A 16,481-nucleotide genomic window follows, 5' to 3' on the forward strand; every position below is an offset into this window, starting at 1 on the left:
TATACGGTAACACATTGGGACAACAGACCTAACATAAGTGGATCCGATATAACCTAACCTAACCGTTTGTAGTTTATATCGTGAATTAGTAAAAATAATTTATCTCATCTAATGAATTCAATTGGGTGGGAAGTAAAACATTTTTGTTATATATAAGTTGAATTTACCAAAATGGTTGTCGAGTACCATTTAAACACATTTGAGTCATTTTACTCGGTAGTCTTAAATAAACTTTACTCTATTGATTTTTTGCGTCACCACCACAAAATACCAAGTCAAAAGTACCCAGATTTTTTTTCTCCTATGAAATATTCTGAAACAGGTATGTTATTTGCATGCTATTAACAAGAGTTGGTAGTTTAGCAGAAGTAACTTTAAGACAGCAAAGACAATCTGTGTTAACCATGAAATCTACAAAAAGTAAAACTTCAGTTTTGCAGTGCAAACTTTTATTTTTCGCTGCATTCAACAAATTTCGTGAAAAATGGCAGTAAACTAAAGTGTGGCAATCTTCATGTTTCTGCTCAGATGCAGAGATACGTTCATGCAGCTCGGTAAACACATAATTTCCATGGCACTAATTCTTCCTGCACACCAGCCAGCATACATCTGCAGCCCTGACGCTGAGAGCTCTCTTACACGTGTACTATATGCACCAGCTCGTTGCTGCACACATCAGCCAGCAAATTAACGAAAACTTTAGACCTTTTGAAGTTCTTGTATTATCAGGGGAAATCAATTTAATATTGCACACGCCTGAAGGAACTTTTTATACACACAGTGAACTTTGTGTAAATTTGATGTATGCTTTAGGGGTTTGTGTCCTTGCAGTTGTAGAGGTAGTTAATGTTGGTGCATTTGTTGAGCTGACACTGCACATTTGGTTACAGTTTTCTTGAGGCAATAAATTTTACCAAGTTTTGTCTTTAAATTTGCACTGCTTAATATTTGTAAGAAATTGAATTTTAAACCGAAAAACCATAGTAATTGAAAATAATTTCTCTTCTTTGTCTAGACTTGTTATGAACTGGAACGTTATCTCCGCGATGAGCCGAAACTACAGTCTTATAAAAAAATGCGTACTGAACTCGACCCAGCTTGGGAAATGTTTCCATCACCTGCGCTTATTTTTGAGGAACTGAAAATCAAAGAGCAAAACCTCGACACAATATCAACTACAAGTTCAGTTTCTTCTAACTGCTCTGGCATATCTTGGGACAGTACAGCTTCTCAATCACTCAGTTGCTCTGTAGTATTGAAACAGGAACGTATTGATGATGACGACGATGGCATTAACTCGGACAGTTGCGAAGAAAAATTCACCACATTGACGCCGCTCTCAACTCCAGCGTCCACTGTATATTCAACAACATCAGCATTAAGCAACACAAACTCAACTACAACTGCAGCACAACAATGTCCAATTTCGGAAAAAGCCATAAAACTGTGCGTAGTCGCAACCAAAGCAAACAATTGCAACCTTAGTAACAATAACAACAACAACAACAATGTTAACATAAGCATAAGCAGCAACAATCAGCATGATTATGTGTTGCCTACTTTGACACCGCCATCATCGCCCGAATCGATACGTACAAACATTTCCAACAACAACTGCAATAGTTTGCAGCAACAAATCAACGCTAGTAAGCTAAGTGCAAACGACTTGGCTGCGCTTATACAGCAGCAGCAGCAACAACAACAACAGAAGCGTTTAAGTCAAACACATCCGCCAGCCACAACCGCCATATTGCGTTTCTCCAGCTCAGCTGCAACGGCTGGCTCCACAACAATTGTTAGCAGCAATAACAGCAACGGCAGTAACAATAACAAGAATTCCACAATATCAACAGTTCCTTTAATTCAACAACAGCAGCAACAGCAGCCACAACATGTTGCCGTACAGCAGATTGGCATACAAACTACAAGCGCCGCCACCAACACTGACCCAACTCAGATGCAGCCACAACAACACACAAACATTCCGCGCAACACCATTGTCCGTCTTACGGCAGGCGGCAAGCAAACTGGCGGCATAAGTTTGGCGCGCGTCATACAAATGCAGAACAACGGAGGTGGAAACGTAACCACAGCTGTGCTTAATGGTTCCGTTGCTACTCAACAAAAACAACAGCAACAGCAGCAGCAACAGCAACAACAACAGCAACAACAACAGCAACAACAACAGCAACATGTCATCAATAGCATAACAGCAACACAAATTGCTCAGCGTGGCACGCAACTTCAAAATCCGCAAGTTACTACACGTAAGTATACAAATATATTTCCAAGTATTTCGAGTTTATGTGAGGTAAAACCTTTGACAATATGAGATATAATGTTACTCCCATGAAGGTATACGCGTATTATATTAGCGAGTTTAATAGCCTAAAATTATGCTACAAAATTAATAGGCATATTGTACTACGTATGTATGTATTATAAAAAACTGTTGACAAAATATTCTACGCAACCTACGTGTCCTAGTTAAACTTCTTTACTGAATGTTGCATTTAAAACACAAAAATAGGTTATTCAAAAACTATAGACTTCAACCGTGCCTGAAAACGGGTTACAGTTTCCATAATTTTCTCATTTACTCAATGTTAAGTTTATTGCTGTTGCGAATGTTCCTTTAAAGACTGATTCGTCACTAGTTTATTAAAACTGTCTTGTACTATGAAAAATCCTATAAGAATCTCTCAGATAGACTCTTAGATATCATCTTTATTAAAGCGAGGTACATATACTCTTATCATTGAGGTCTTAACAACCTCAATGTGGTACACAACAGCAATTACCAAGAACATTGACCGAGACCACGACTCTCTCAAATTAGTTCACTTATGGTTAATAAATTATGTAGTTGAATGCATTGTAGTAGTATAGATACCATATAGACTCCATAGTAGTATAGAGTATATAACTCAAACAGTTATGGGTCTGCACAGCTGTTTGAGTTGACAGCAACTGAATGACATACTACTAACTCCGTTCTTATACCTGACAAAGCTCATTGCCGTTATATCGCAAAAGCACAGCACTATTCTGTGCTCACTATCTTTTATATATATGCATATATATGAGTTCTGTCAGAAAGAAGAACGTAGTAAGCATATTCAGTTGCACTGAACTCAAGCAGCCGAGTAGTCTCGTAACACTTCAGTCCACTCTCGAATGCATTTAACTACATAACTTATTAACCATAAGTCGACTAATTTAAGAGAGTCGTGGTCCCAGTCAATATTATTGAAGTTATTAAGACTATGTATAAACATATATGTACATATATATATATATATACATATATATATATATATATATATAATATAATATATATATATATATATATATATATATAATATATATATTATAATATATATATATATATATATATAATATATATATATATATATATACAGATGCTGCCTATTTATATATCACATTGAAGTTGATAAGAATTTTATATAAATATATTTCTTCGATATATATATATGTATATATGCATATAATTTCAAATATTAGTGAATAGCAACAACAAAATGTTATTATTTTCAAAAGATTTTTCATTTTTGGCTGACCATAAAGCTATTTCCAGTAGTGCAAATACCTGTTATCAGTAGTCCTGGAATTATTTTTTATATTTTATTACATGAAGATATATTTTTTGAGACTGCAAGTACCAAGGATTGAACTCATACCATGTCATAGCTCAGAGTCAGTGTTCATTAGTCAACTAACCCAAAGCCATTTCTACCCGTTCAAATTGTTTACATGTCAAAATATTGTATTATTCCATAGAAGTTATTTTTAAAGCCATGACTGAGAGGTTAACATTTTATATATATTTAATATAAAATGGATTAATTATTCTCAAAATGTGTGTATAATATGTATATTTCTGAATTTCAGTAACCACCAAAAATCACCCGCGTCAACATGAACACAGCCCGGATACGAAACGTCGGATACACAAGTGCCAATTTTTGGGCTGTAAGAAAGGATATACGAAAAGTTCCCACTTGAAAGCTCATCAGAGAACGCACACTGGTAAGTCTACTTCACTATTCTTCTTATATTAATTTTTTTTGTGGAAAAATTAACATGTTAAGAGAGTTTTTGTTTTTATGGAAGTCTGTTTTTAATTGGGTCAGAGTCAAGCACCTACTTTATAATCGAATTCACTTTGACGCAATGTAGCACTTCACACTGAGGTAAATACGAAAATCTGTAAATGTCAACTATCACTTTGGATCAAAAGGCCAATTGATTTCATTTATAAAATTTCCAGACAAGTATTAACATGAATGCAATTCAATATCTTACGGGCTTGCCAGCTTAATGAAATTTTTTATTTTAGACTTTTTTTACAACATAAAATTAATTAATATAATGAAATTTAATATGCAGACATTAAAATTAATTTTATAAATAAGCGTCAAAGGTGTTGCAATTAATTTACTCTCATAAAGCATTTTTATACCGATAAATAAAAAGTTTTTAATATAAAAAGTGTATATAATATAAAATTCCTCAGGGTAACCCTATTACAATTTGCAATATTCAATTTTCTGACAACTGAAGTGTTTAAGTGTTTAAGGATTTTATTCTGTTGTATTCTGAGCAGATTTTGACAAGTATAAAAAGTGAAAAAACACTGGAGAGGTACAAATTTCAATAAATTTCAGAAATGAAATATTACCAGGAAAACAGATGAAAAATGACAGCAACACACACGGTCCATCACACAAGCTCATGCCTGTATGTACGCACTCACACTTAAACGAGACACAGACACACACACACACACTGATAGATTGACACGCGGACAGACAGAAATTGCAACACTTAACCGATGCTGTCAACGTTGTTGTCGAAAACAAGAGATTTATTTTACAAATTAAACACACACTTATACACACTGACTGCACTACGCTGTGCTGGCAGAATGCTCTGAACCCTGAAATATTTATATCGGATTTTATATTGAAGCCCCCTTTAAGCACACTTAACCTATAAATAAATCAAAATTTAAAGCTTATCTTCTGTATACTACATTTGACTCCGGCCGCACAAACCCAAACACCCAAACACCCAAGCATCCAAACATCGAAGCATCCGAGCACTCAAACAAAACACAACCTGTCCCAACCCAAACCACTGAATCCCATCCAACACCGTGCAATCCAATCCAACTCAATCCGACCCATCCCTGCCCCATCCCATTTGTGCAAAACATCAAATGCTAGTATTTATACATTTATGAAATATGATATTTTACACAAATACAAAAATCAGTCATTTCGTCAAAAATTTGAAACATTTATCTCTGCACCATATTGCACGTCGATTTATGTGTAAGCACTTATGTGTAAGCGTCCATGGAGTGTGTGCATGTGTACGCTATCTCTTAGAACTACTGGGAGTTAGGAATAACCTTTTTGGGTTTCTACCAAACAGACAGTATCGGAGTACAGTGGCGGAGTACCATACACACCCACACTAGGTTATATTGTGCGACATAACAAATGAACTTCAGTGTATATTTTGATTCCATGTTCCTGCTGCTGTTGCTCCAGATAAAGGTAAAACACAATATATGCAGGATACATGGGATACATAGGATACGTAGGATGGAGTGCAGAAATCATAAATATTCATATTTCATATTACGCATTTCATTCGTTTCTCTATGGATGAGTTTAATGTCAAATCCTTTCCTAATACATTAATCACAAACGAAAGTTTAATTTTTATTGAAGCATTGAAGAATTTGTCGTTTGAATGCCATGCCAAATTCTTATCCTTTGCATAAAGGATTTATTTCAGAACTGAAGTAAATAACAAAATTATAATTTCATTGAAAGTGACTTGAAGGACTTAAGCAAAATGTTTAGTGTTCACTTAAATGTGTGCACCAAAGCAAGAGAATTACTTTTAATTTGCTGAAGTTAATCAAAAGTCAAAAGCTGACAGATATGCATACACTTCATTTATTATAGGACTCTTATTTTATTGTTCAGTTTTCTAAAATTCATTTGAGAGTATACGTTATCATATAAAAACACTTTTAATTTTTTTTTTCTATAAATAATGACATTGGCTTTATTGTTTTGATAAAGAGTACAGACAATTTGCAATTTATAATAATAAAAACAGGGTGTTAGGATGTCAGTATGTTAGATCTTCAATATCATTCCAGGTGTTCGAAGCTTCTAGTATTTTAATATTTAAAAATGTTTGCCCGAATATCTATAAGTTGCTGAAGTAGTTCCGAACATTTGAAGTACTCGTTATAGAGAAGAACTAAAGTCACTGGCTTTGATTTACTGTAGAATAAATATATTATTATTAATATGCGATCCTCATTTAGAAAGTTTTAAAAAGAAAATAAAAGGTCCATACAGAGCATTTTGTAGGGCCATTTTTAATATTCAAAAGTTACAGTAAGTATACATTTTCGATATTACTAGATGAATATGGTACTTGTCTGCTGAATAATATATTTCAAATCCTATGAAGTACTGGACTTAATTTAATTACGGTTTTATTTCAATTTAGGAGTTTTTCCTATTTCTATGAACTTTTAAGACACACAAACTCTGTATAATACTTATTTATTAACATGAAGAATACCTATTTAACAATATTTTACACTTCGGACTCATCTAATCTGCGTAGTAATAAAATTAATAAAAGCTTTATCTCCAATAAAATAAATTTCACCCTCTCTTTCTCTCTCTCCCCACTCTTTCTCTCTCTCCACCTCGCAGTTTCTATCACTTTCTGTCTTTGTCTCTGTCTGTGCCTCGCTCTCTTTCCCTTTTCGATGAAAAGCTACAATAAAAGCATTACAAAATGACTGTCAGCTTATAAAAAGTATAAAATTTTGTGATCCATTCTGTCAGAAAATTAAACTAGTGGAACAAATTAAATTATAATAGAAATAGAATAGAAATAGATAATATGTATCTTAACAGAAATTAAGATACATAATATTTCTAAAGAGAATTAGGAATTATAATCATCTTTAACTTAGTATTTAGTAGCCAGAAAAGCAGCAGCCACTCCGTTGGTGGGGTCAGAACTTTTCTGTGGTTTAGGACACAGTAGCCTCTACAGTACCACCCTTTTCCCTTGGAAAAAGAAGGAGAATCAAGTAAAAAGGATTACTGAGATGATCTACCAGGATCATCTACAACTAAAATCACTTATTAGTATCTATAATAATAGGAGATACCAGGATTGAATGAATTTATCAATAGAAAGACTTAAAATCATCACAGAAATCTTGACAGGACACTGTAAACTGAAATACCACCTTATGAAACTGAGTATATATACGGATGTGCTGTTAGAATGCCCTGCATTAATGCACATACGAAATAGATTCCTGTGAATGTACACCCTTACGGAAGAGGCAACTAAACTCTGTAAAGTAGGTTCTATACTACTATATATACGAAGCAACAGGACTTGTAGATATACTCTAAGCACAAAAGGAGGCACAATAGACTCGACGCTCGCGCAGTGTCATATCCCATATTTTTAAACCACTAATTTTTTTTCGATATTTTTTCCGGTCTATTTAGAACTATATAAATCGGTTCAGTCACAGCTTTCGCTTTTGCAAAAATGTTGATTTTTTTTAGTTTTCGTTCAGTTTCGGTCCAATTCCGGTACTCAGAACTATTACTTAATTAATATACTTGTAAATAAAAAATAAAATTTAATTGAAAAATAACGAAATTTGTTGAATTTTGATGAAAAAAAATTGAATATTCCTTTTTTATTATTTGTGCTTGAAAATGTTTGTAAACAATATTTGAGGATTAAATAATTATACAAAAAATATTAAAATTTTCAGTGAAGTATAAAAATAAACATAAATTAGTGCATTGATGTCCAAGTCGATGCATTCTACTCGTAATAGAATCTACAAGGTAGACAAGGTTAACAATATTTACCTACAGTATTTCCCTTTAAGCTCTTATATAAAAACAAGAATTTTAAAATTTTAACGACTTTTAACGATTTTTATTAAAACCAGTTTAGCAAATCAAAGGCAAAGTAATATACACCCCGGAGTACAAATTTATCTGTAGTAAGTATCTGCAGCTATCATGTGCGCGCGAATCTACGACAAAAGCGTGGAATTTATCTCAGTTCAATGAATGAAATGTAATATGAGTATATGAGTACTCATTGAGGAATTTCGATTTTAATTCAATTCAATGAATGAATTCACGGCTTCGACTTTTCCAACAGAAAGCAAAGTGTGTACAACGTACGAGTTCAATACTTATAAACGCTTAATTGGTGGCAGTACACATGTAAGCAAAGTGCTTGACTATGAGATATAGTAGATATTGTTAGTAGGTTTTTCATGTGTAAAATATATGCTCAATTGTTTATTATTTATTTTATTATTTAATTTTTCTTTTAATTTTGATATGACTCATTGCAGTGCCGCTCAGCGATTGATACGCGACCCAGGCACTTGCCTTTATGTTCTCATTTGTTATTTACAGATAATACAAAAATGTTTAAAGCAATTATGAAGTCATAGCGTCTCAGGCAAAAGTATCTGAAATTTAATTAACAACGAGACACAATCATATGAAACTCATAAAAATAGTTCCGAACTGAGATAATAATTTTTAATCAAAAATTTTTTCATATATACACTCGTATAGTATATACATACATATATACCATATTATGTGATTAATTATTGTATGCAGTGTGGGTTTTTGAGATATGGAATTTTGTATTGAAGGCACGAAAAATACAAAAATACTTTGAAAAAATAATTCTTGACAGAATTTTAATTTATTAAATTAATTATAAATATTTTTTTCTTATATAAAGTTTGGATCATAAAACAAAATAATAAAATATGATTGCATTCACTGCGAATATATATCTATCTTATTGAACTTCAATTAATTGCAGAAAATACAGCTTTTTTTTTATTGCAATTATTAAATATTTAATTCATATTATTTAATTTCATTCAATGCAAATGTCTTGTAGTCTTTTAAAGATTTATTTTTTTAGCTATAAATGTAACGGATATTAATAATAAGTTTCTAACTTCTCGAGTTTCTGAATTTCTCAACTACTAATCATTTCCAGTTGCAATTTGACACAAAAAGTTACATTATTCCGCTTTAAAGAGGTTTATGCTGCTTTCAATTGGTGGAATGTTATTCATGATATCTACAGGATTGCCTAAGAAAGACTGCCAAAGCACGTATCAACAGTAATAACGAACTAATTTAAAATAATGATAAACAAAATAATACTTTAATAAAATCCAATTGAAAGATTGGAAGAGGATTTCTCACAGTTTAATATGTGTAGTCTTGAAAGTTGATAGTTGCACTAAATAAATGGGCTTTGTGTATTAATACGTGAGTCCTCAGTTCTAATAGGAGCTGGCTCAACCCTTGACACTTGAAAGACAAAAAATAAACCATCAAATTCTTTTAAAGACCACTGTTGATAAATATTTGATAATATTCCGGGTAGTTGTGAGGTCAGCCTAAAAATTCACTTTCTAAAATAAATTTTTATAATCAAAAAATTTCGTCACTATGCACCATTTTTCTATAAGAAGAAGTTATATGCATTAACCGGCTATAAAACTCATCATACAGGTATATATCTATAGAGTTGTTCAAAAAGGACTACTCATCTTAGGATGTAATCACTCAATTTTCGACTGCAAACAATTCTTTATTTTAAAATACTAAACACATTTACTAAACAAATCGATTATATAGTTTAAATCAAAAATTTTCATCTCAAGAACTTCGCTGTGACTCTCATTCAATGATGATGATATTGTCATACAGTCAGTTGAGACAATTTCCGAATTACACTAAATTAATTTAAAATTATTGGAAAAAAAATAACCACCTAACAAATTCTTTCAGAAAAGTAATAGATTAGTGCTCCTTCAGTGACCTATAAACCTACTATCAGAAAAATGTTTCAAAATAAAATAGATGAACGATGCATTCAAGAACTAGATATTCATCCATAAACCTCATTTAGCCAATTTGGGAAATAAAAAATGCGCAAAAGATTTTCACAAACTGTAGATATGAAATCTCAATCTTTATGACTGATTAAGATTATTAGGTTATTATTTGACATTGTATAATAGACGAACACGCCTTAAGAATATGTATTACATCCAATGACTTTTACAGAACTGAGAGGATGAGAAGGAAGAAACGGCTCTTAAGTGCCTTCTATGTCCCCGCCCAACACATAATAAAAAAGAAAAATAACATTCGATTATTATTAACTACAGAATGTCCCGAATTGCTAGAATTTCTTTGCAGAAGATATATTATAACAACACAATGGTTTAATAAGGGTTAAGTTTTAGAAAATCTTCTAGGATCGGATGATATCGTAATGCGCTATATTTGTCTTATTATATTAACGGCTTAACTTTGTAGGTGATGATCGTGTGTATCTACCAACTACCCCTGAAGTTGAAGAACATGCACAGGTTGATTATCACGCACTGTCTACCATTTACCTTGTATTAATATATAATTGAAGTTCGTTATCTTCACATATATAGGCTATATAAAAAATATATATTGTCACTATTTTAAGCTATTAAGCCGAAATTGAAAAATGAATGAAGCTATTAACAAAATCTAAGTCTTTAAAAATATTTACAAAATACCTTTCACCGACTTTTTATATAATACTTAGACTTAGCAGATTAAAATAAATAAATTTAATATTCCACAAAGAGATAAAGGTAGTGTCGTGGTGGTTGTGATTAAAACCCAAATGCGGGTAGAACGATTCTATTTTTTTACACTTATTCGATGTAGAGTTGCATTTTCCAACCAGGTGCTATGACCTAAAGATCAGCAGAGTTGTTAGATAGGCCTCGGTCCTCACCAAGGAGGAAGTTTTGCCCAAACACAAAACTTCAACTGATAACAGCGAAATTCTTCGGAGTTTCAATGGGACGTTCAACTGCGCAATATACCGATGCGTGTGTGAAGAACACCGTGATATTGAGCTGAGCAGCAGATATTCACATTAAATTCTGGATCTTCATTATACAGAATCAATGCTAAAATTATCATCCTTAGTGTAAATATAAATCTACTTATGCATGCATTGTGGTTGAAATATATACAGAACACCTTAATCCGATATAACTTAAACGAATGCTTATGCATTTGACATTTTTTTCGAAGATTTTAATGAATTCTTCCATTTAATAATTGTTTAGAAGTATTATTGTTCAGAACAATGGAACGACTATTTGTCTATGCATTACTTATAATGTATTATGCTTTATATCTATTACTGGTTTCAATAGATTACTTCATATGCTTCATAGATTTCAAGATTATATTAACTTCCAACACTTTCAAATGTATATGCTCATAAGTTATAAATGTGTTTTAGAAAATTTATAGATTGTCATATTAAAATTTAATTTTTGAATAATAATTGCTCCATATATTATAAATTTGCATACTTAATAAATTTGCTTAATAACAATTATGTGATGAAGTTAAGTGATGATAAATGTTAGTTAAGTAGGTGAAGTGAAAGAAGAATCAAATCATACTCCATTACCTTTCATCCAAAACGGTTTTCTTCGTTTTGACTCCATTGCACATTCCTCGTTATTGTGGTTATAAAGTTAGACATGCTAGAACTAATGTTGGAAATATCACTTAATGAATTAAATAATGATAAATGGTACTAATTACCTTTCATGCCTTTATATCTGTTCCATTGTCGCACATTAAGGAAGTAATACATTTCTAATGATTTGTATGTACCGAAGTCCATACAATTCTCGATTTGATTAATTTTTTCTTTACGATTTTTTATTATTGGAAATTTTTATATTTCGCTTGACTAAGATTTGGGCCAAAACTCTTTTATCGCTCGAAGCAAATACAATATTAGTTACGTTTCTGATATAAAAATGTAATTGAATTTTTCTAATAAAACTTAAAGCGAATGGCTTTGGCTTTGACCACATTTAAGTTATTGCCCAAGGATTTTTCCACATGACTTTTGAGCCTGATTTTTTATCGATTTTTGTAATTTTGTGCACACCAAACTTTTTATAATTTCAATTAGTTAAGCGCTGACCGGAGTTTTGGTGCAGAAATGACAAAACCGAGTCATAAAATGTAGGAAAGTTAAGAAGCTCAGTGAAGTGAAAGGAAGCAAACAGACCGTAAAATTTGTATGAAAAAAGTCTGAAATTGCGTTGCTGAAACAAAGAAAATTTAATAGGACATCATCTATAGACTGTATAGACGCTGGCTGTATTTTAGGAATTGCAAATAAAAATAGAACTTCTGTGGCTTGCACATGTGACAATCGAACTTTGAAATGTGGCCTCGACTAACAGGCGCAAGCAATCTCTTCCAGAGCTGCATGATACCGTAGAAGTTTTATTATCGATTTGGGCAATAAACTGCAGGCATGTTTACACTTTAAAAAGCCAACAACCACAACAACAACAACAACAACAGGCGTTTGACTATTAGTTGAATTTCAGCAAAAAATAAGAAACTATTACTAAGCAATATTTTGTAATATCATTTTCTTCCTCTTCCTCGTGTACACTTTCCAAATCTTGAGGAGTTTTCACTTCGATTCGTGTGCTGCCAAGAAAATAAGCGCACGTTGTTGCCATAAAACCATTTGGAATGAATGGCTTTTTTGTTGAATGTTGTCGCCATTTTTATGCGAATGTCTGGTAGCGATTTTATTGCCATTCCATTAGATTCCAGTCCACATATTTGAGGGGACACTATACTATATTCTACATTATTTTATTTCACTCGCCAAATTTTGCAAATGTTTAAAACCACGTTAACACCAATTTCTCAGTGTGCTTGGTGCCAAAAGTAAGAATATGATTTCCAGATCAAATTTAACCCAATTTTTAATTTTAGTGCTAGTTTCCTTCTCTTGGTGGTCACGACAAACGTCCACAAAATTTAAACTCAACACCAAATCAGTTAAAGTAACGGAAACGATATTTATTCGTTGAGTGCGAAATTCGGCAACTGCTTTTAATGACCAATAATAATTTTATTATTATTGCTATTAATTATTTTTAAATTAATGGTTAAAATGATTAAAAAGATCTCTTCCATAAAAGAGAAAAATAATAAATTTTGCTATATACCTAAAATTTTTAATTGTCCATTCATTTTGATAGATTTCCATTTGTTTGGTTCCATTCCATGACCTTATTTATTATTTCATCCTTAAAAAAATTTTTCAAATCCCACCTAAATTCTTTCAATTTTAGAGCTACAGTTATTTGTAAAAATAAATATCTAAACATCAATAAAAAAATCCGAAAATGGGAAAATAATATATTGGTTACTAAAAATAATGTTGAGGCCAAAACTCATTGATGCAGACTATAAGCAAGTGAGAACTATATAACTATATAATGCAAGCAAATAATAAATGTTCAAATAACTAATATTTTGGACATATTAATATTTGAAACTTTGAATATATATTAATATTAATTATTAATATTTGGATATTTTGAAATATCCGTAAAAAATAAGTTTACTTTTGCTTTACCGAAACTTCATAACGCTCTACAATTACCGCCAAAAGCTTTCCAGCTTAAATCACAGATCAATAATTACTGATTCGAATATATTTAAACCTAAATCGTTTGAATTAACTGCGTATAGCAAAGCTATCCAAAAGCTACAAGTTGCTTAAAGTCAAACTCACCGAAGGCCCTTTAAAGTACCATGGTACATCCGCACGAATGACATGCTAAGAGACCTTAGAATAGATTCAGTCAAAAAATACATAAGAGGCAGAGTTCTGAAGCTATATGCGAAAACCGATAGGCTGCCCTACTTAGCACTATCTAATCTCAGAGTAATCATTCTCATTTTCAGAGCTACAACCTCGACAAAAGTCAATTAAAGGTAGACCCAGTTTCATAACATGTCTTCCTGTTACACATTGAGACGACTACACTGATACTGTAGTACTAATCAGGTTACGCTTTAATTGAATCAACTGACTGAATCAACTAGTTTACACCAGATCAATCTAGATATCGGACAAGAACTCTTTGCTCAATCTCGTTTGGCAAAGCTTTGATATTTTTGTCTCATTACTAGCTTTGCTGTTGTAAGTGGGATCTCAATATCTGAGAAGTATGTGTCAAGGAGCAGAATGCCAGGCTTGGCAAGCTCGTCCGCGCTACAATTCCCCGAGATGTCCAGAAATCCATGTAAATTGAAAGAGGTTGAAGCAATAGTAATTATTGCTTTATTTCTTTATGAGATGAAAATATTCAATTTAAATAAAAAAATAGAGTTTTGATATTTATATATATATCATTTTACGATAAAAATTTTATTATCTCTCATTTTCAATGTGGCTAATTTTTTATTTGTTTAATATCTTGGATTTTTTTTCTAGAGGACGTAAAAGTTCTGATTATTTAATAACCTCATATGCTATGATGTCATGGTAACCAAAAACATGGAAGCAAAGTCTTTTAACATAATATCTTCTGGTCTACTCTTGAATGCGATCGTTTTCATACTTCTATCATTTGCTTAGTGTCCCTCGATAAATTTGTATCTTATTTACTAAAAGTGTAGATTTAAAAAATGACTATGCAATTTTTAGGTTTGAGATTTTGGTATTCTAAATGTAGGTTCCAAAAGTTATGTTAATCTGGGCGTAGACATATAGCTGCCTCACAATTTCATAAATAATACTCTCTATGATTAAAATTTTCGATGAGATATACCGTAGAGATATCAGTTTTTTGGTAGGTTTACTTACAGGTCACTGTAAACCAGGGAACCATGCTCGAAGATTAGTTCTCCCTTTCAATCAAACCTTTCGCAGCTGTGGGGAAGACGATGAGAGTGCCTCTCATCTACTATGTTTTTGCTCAGATCATGCACGGCGGCGACTTATCACTACAGGTGCTCCATTTCTTAAGGATCTGGATCAAGTACAAGACCTGACACTCAATATCATTTGAGGCTTTGCCAAAGGTTCCAGGTGGTTTTAAACTCTGACTTTTCCTACATACACGGCAACACTTAGGCCAATAGGCCTCAGTGTATCTACTAGGGATCGCCGGTATGACCTAACCTAACCTAACAAAGTGTGTTGCAATTCTTTTATATGTAAATAATTCTCATAATAGAACCAAAACAGTTTTCTACTAAATATGTGTCATTTAAAAACCAACATTTTTTTTCTTATAAGTGTATGACACTTTCAAATAATTAATTTATAAGAAATGTTATTTCCAAACATTATAATTAATAATTTATTTTCATATGTTTTCAGGTGAAAAACCGTACAAATGTTCTTGGGAAGGTTGCGAATGGCGTTTTGCACGTAGCGATGAGTTGACGCGTCATTTCCGCAAACATACCGGAGCTAAGCCGTTCAAATGCCGCAATTGTGATCGCTGCTTCTCACGTTCGGATCATTTGGCGTTACACATGAAACGCCACATGTAAACACATAATCGTACAGATGAATCGTTCGATGGAATACTTTGGTAACGTTTGACGGCAGGCGTCCAACAAGTAGTAAAACCTTTTTTAAAGTGCAAATCTATAGCTAAGTATATACTGAAGAAGGAGAATAAGAAGATATATTGTGCCATCATCACACATACAAACAGATTAAATTTAATTATCCTATTTTCATGAAAATATATTAACAATTTTGAAAAGAAATGAAAATTATAATTCAAAAGATTATTGCAATTATCTTAAAAGTTTGATATTTGAAGCTTTTTATGTTGAGTTATCTTTATTTTATTAAGAGAATGTTTATTATTGTTGCTAGTTTTAATAACTTTTGTATTTATAAAAGAAATTTTTCTTTTTGTCACTAAATCGTCGAATTCGCTTGTAAATAAGTTGCAAAGAAACATGCGCTAATACAGAAATTTAAATTGCGCGCCAAAAGTTTAGTATATTTTCCTCACAATAACTGTTTTGGTTAGATATTTTATATATAAAAAATAAATAAAATTTAAATTTAAAGCAAAAACAACAATTCATTTTGCAAATTTTCGCTAATGTTGCTTACATGTAAAGGTTCAGTTAGTGGTACGTACCGCAAGAACTTAAGCGAACTTAAGCCAAAGTGAAATGCATAACCAACCACACCTGTGTTGTGTTTGGTTATGCATTTCGCTTTGATTGCAGTTCTTACGGTACGTAACGAGTAACTGAGCCGTAAGGCAATTGCATTAACAGAACTGAAAAGAGTTAACATATGCAAGTAACAGAAACATTGCCAATGTAAGATCGCACAGTGTGCGATCTGTAAATAACATTTGAAAACGATAAGCGCTTGTCTCTCTGCAATTTGCTTGCAAGGAATTGAAATCATATTAAAGTAAATAATTAAAAATAATAATTTTTATAAGTTGATAT

The 16,481-nt window shown here is 32.2% G+C and overlaps 1 protein-coding gene across 1 annotated transcript; it reads left to right on the forward strand.

The window, feature by feature from the left end:
* The first annotated feature begins 484 nt into the window (after positions 1-484).
* LOC119675129 (Krueppel-like factor luna) lies at positions 485-15,739 on the forward strand. Its single transcript, XM_038086318.1, has 4 exons — positions 485-490; positions 1,016-2,267; positions 3,913-4,050; positions 15,376-15,739. The coding sequence occupies exons 1-4, from the start codon at positions 485-487 to the stop codon at positions 15,549-15,551; spliced, it is 1,572 nt and encodes a 523-aa protein (XP_037942246.1). The 3' UTR covers positions 15,552-15,739.
* Positions 15,740-16,481: the final 742 nt, after the last annotated feature.

The sequence above is a fragment of the Teleopsis dalmanni genome, chromosome 2 (genome assembly GCF_002237135.1).
Source record: "Teleopsis dalmanni isolate 2A chromosome 2, ASM223713v2, whole genome shotgun sequence".
NCBI lineage: Eukaryota > Metazoa > Arthropoda > Insecta > Diptera > Diopsidae > Teleopsis > Teleopsis dalmanni.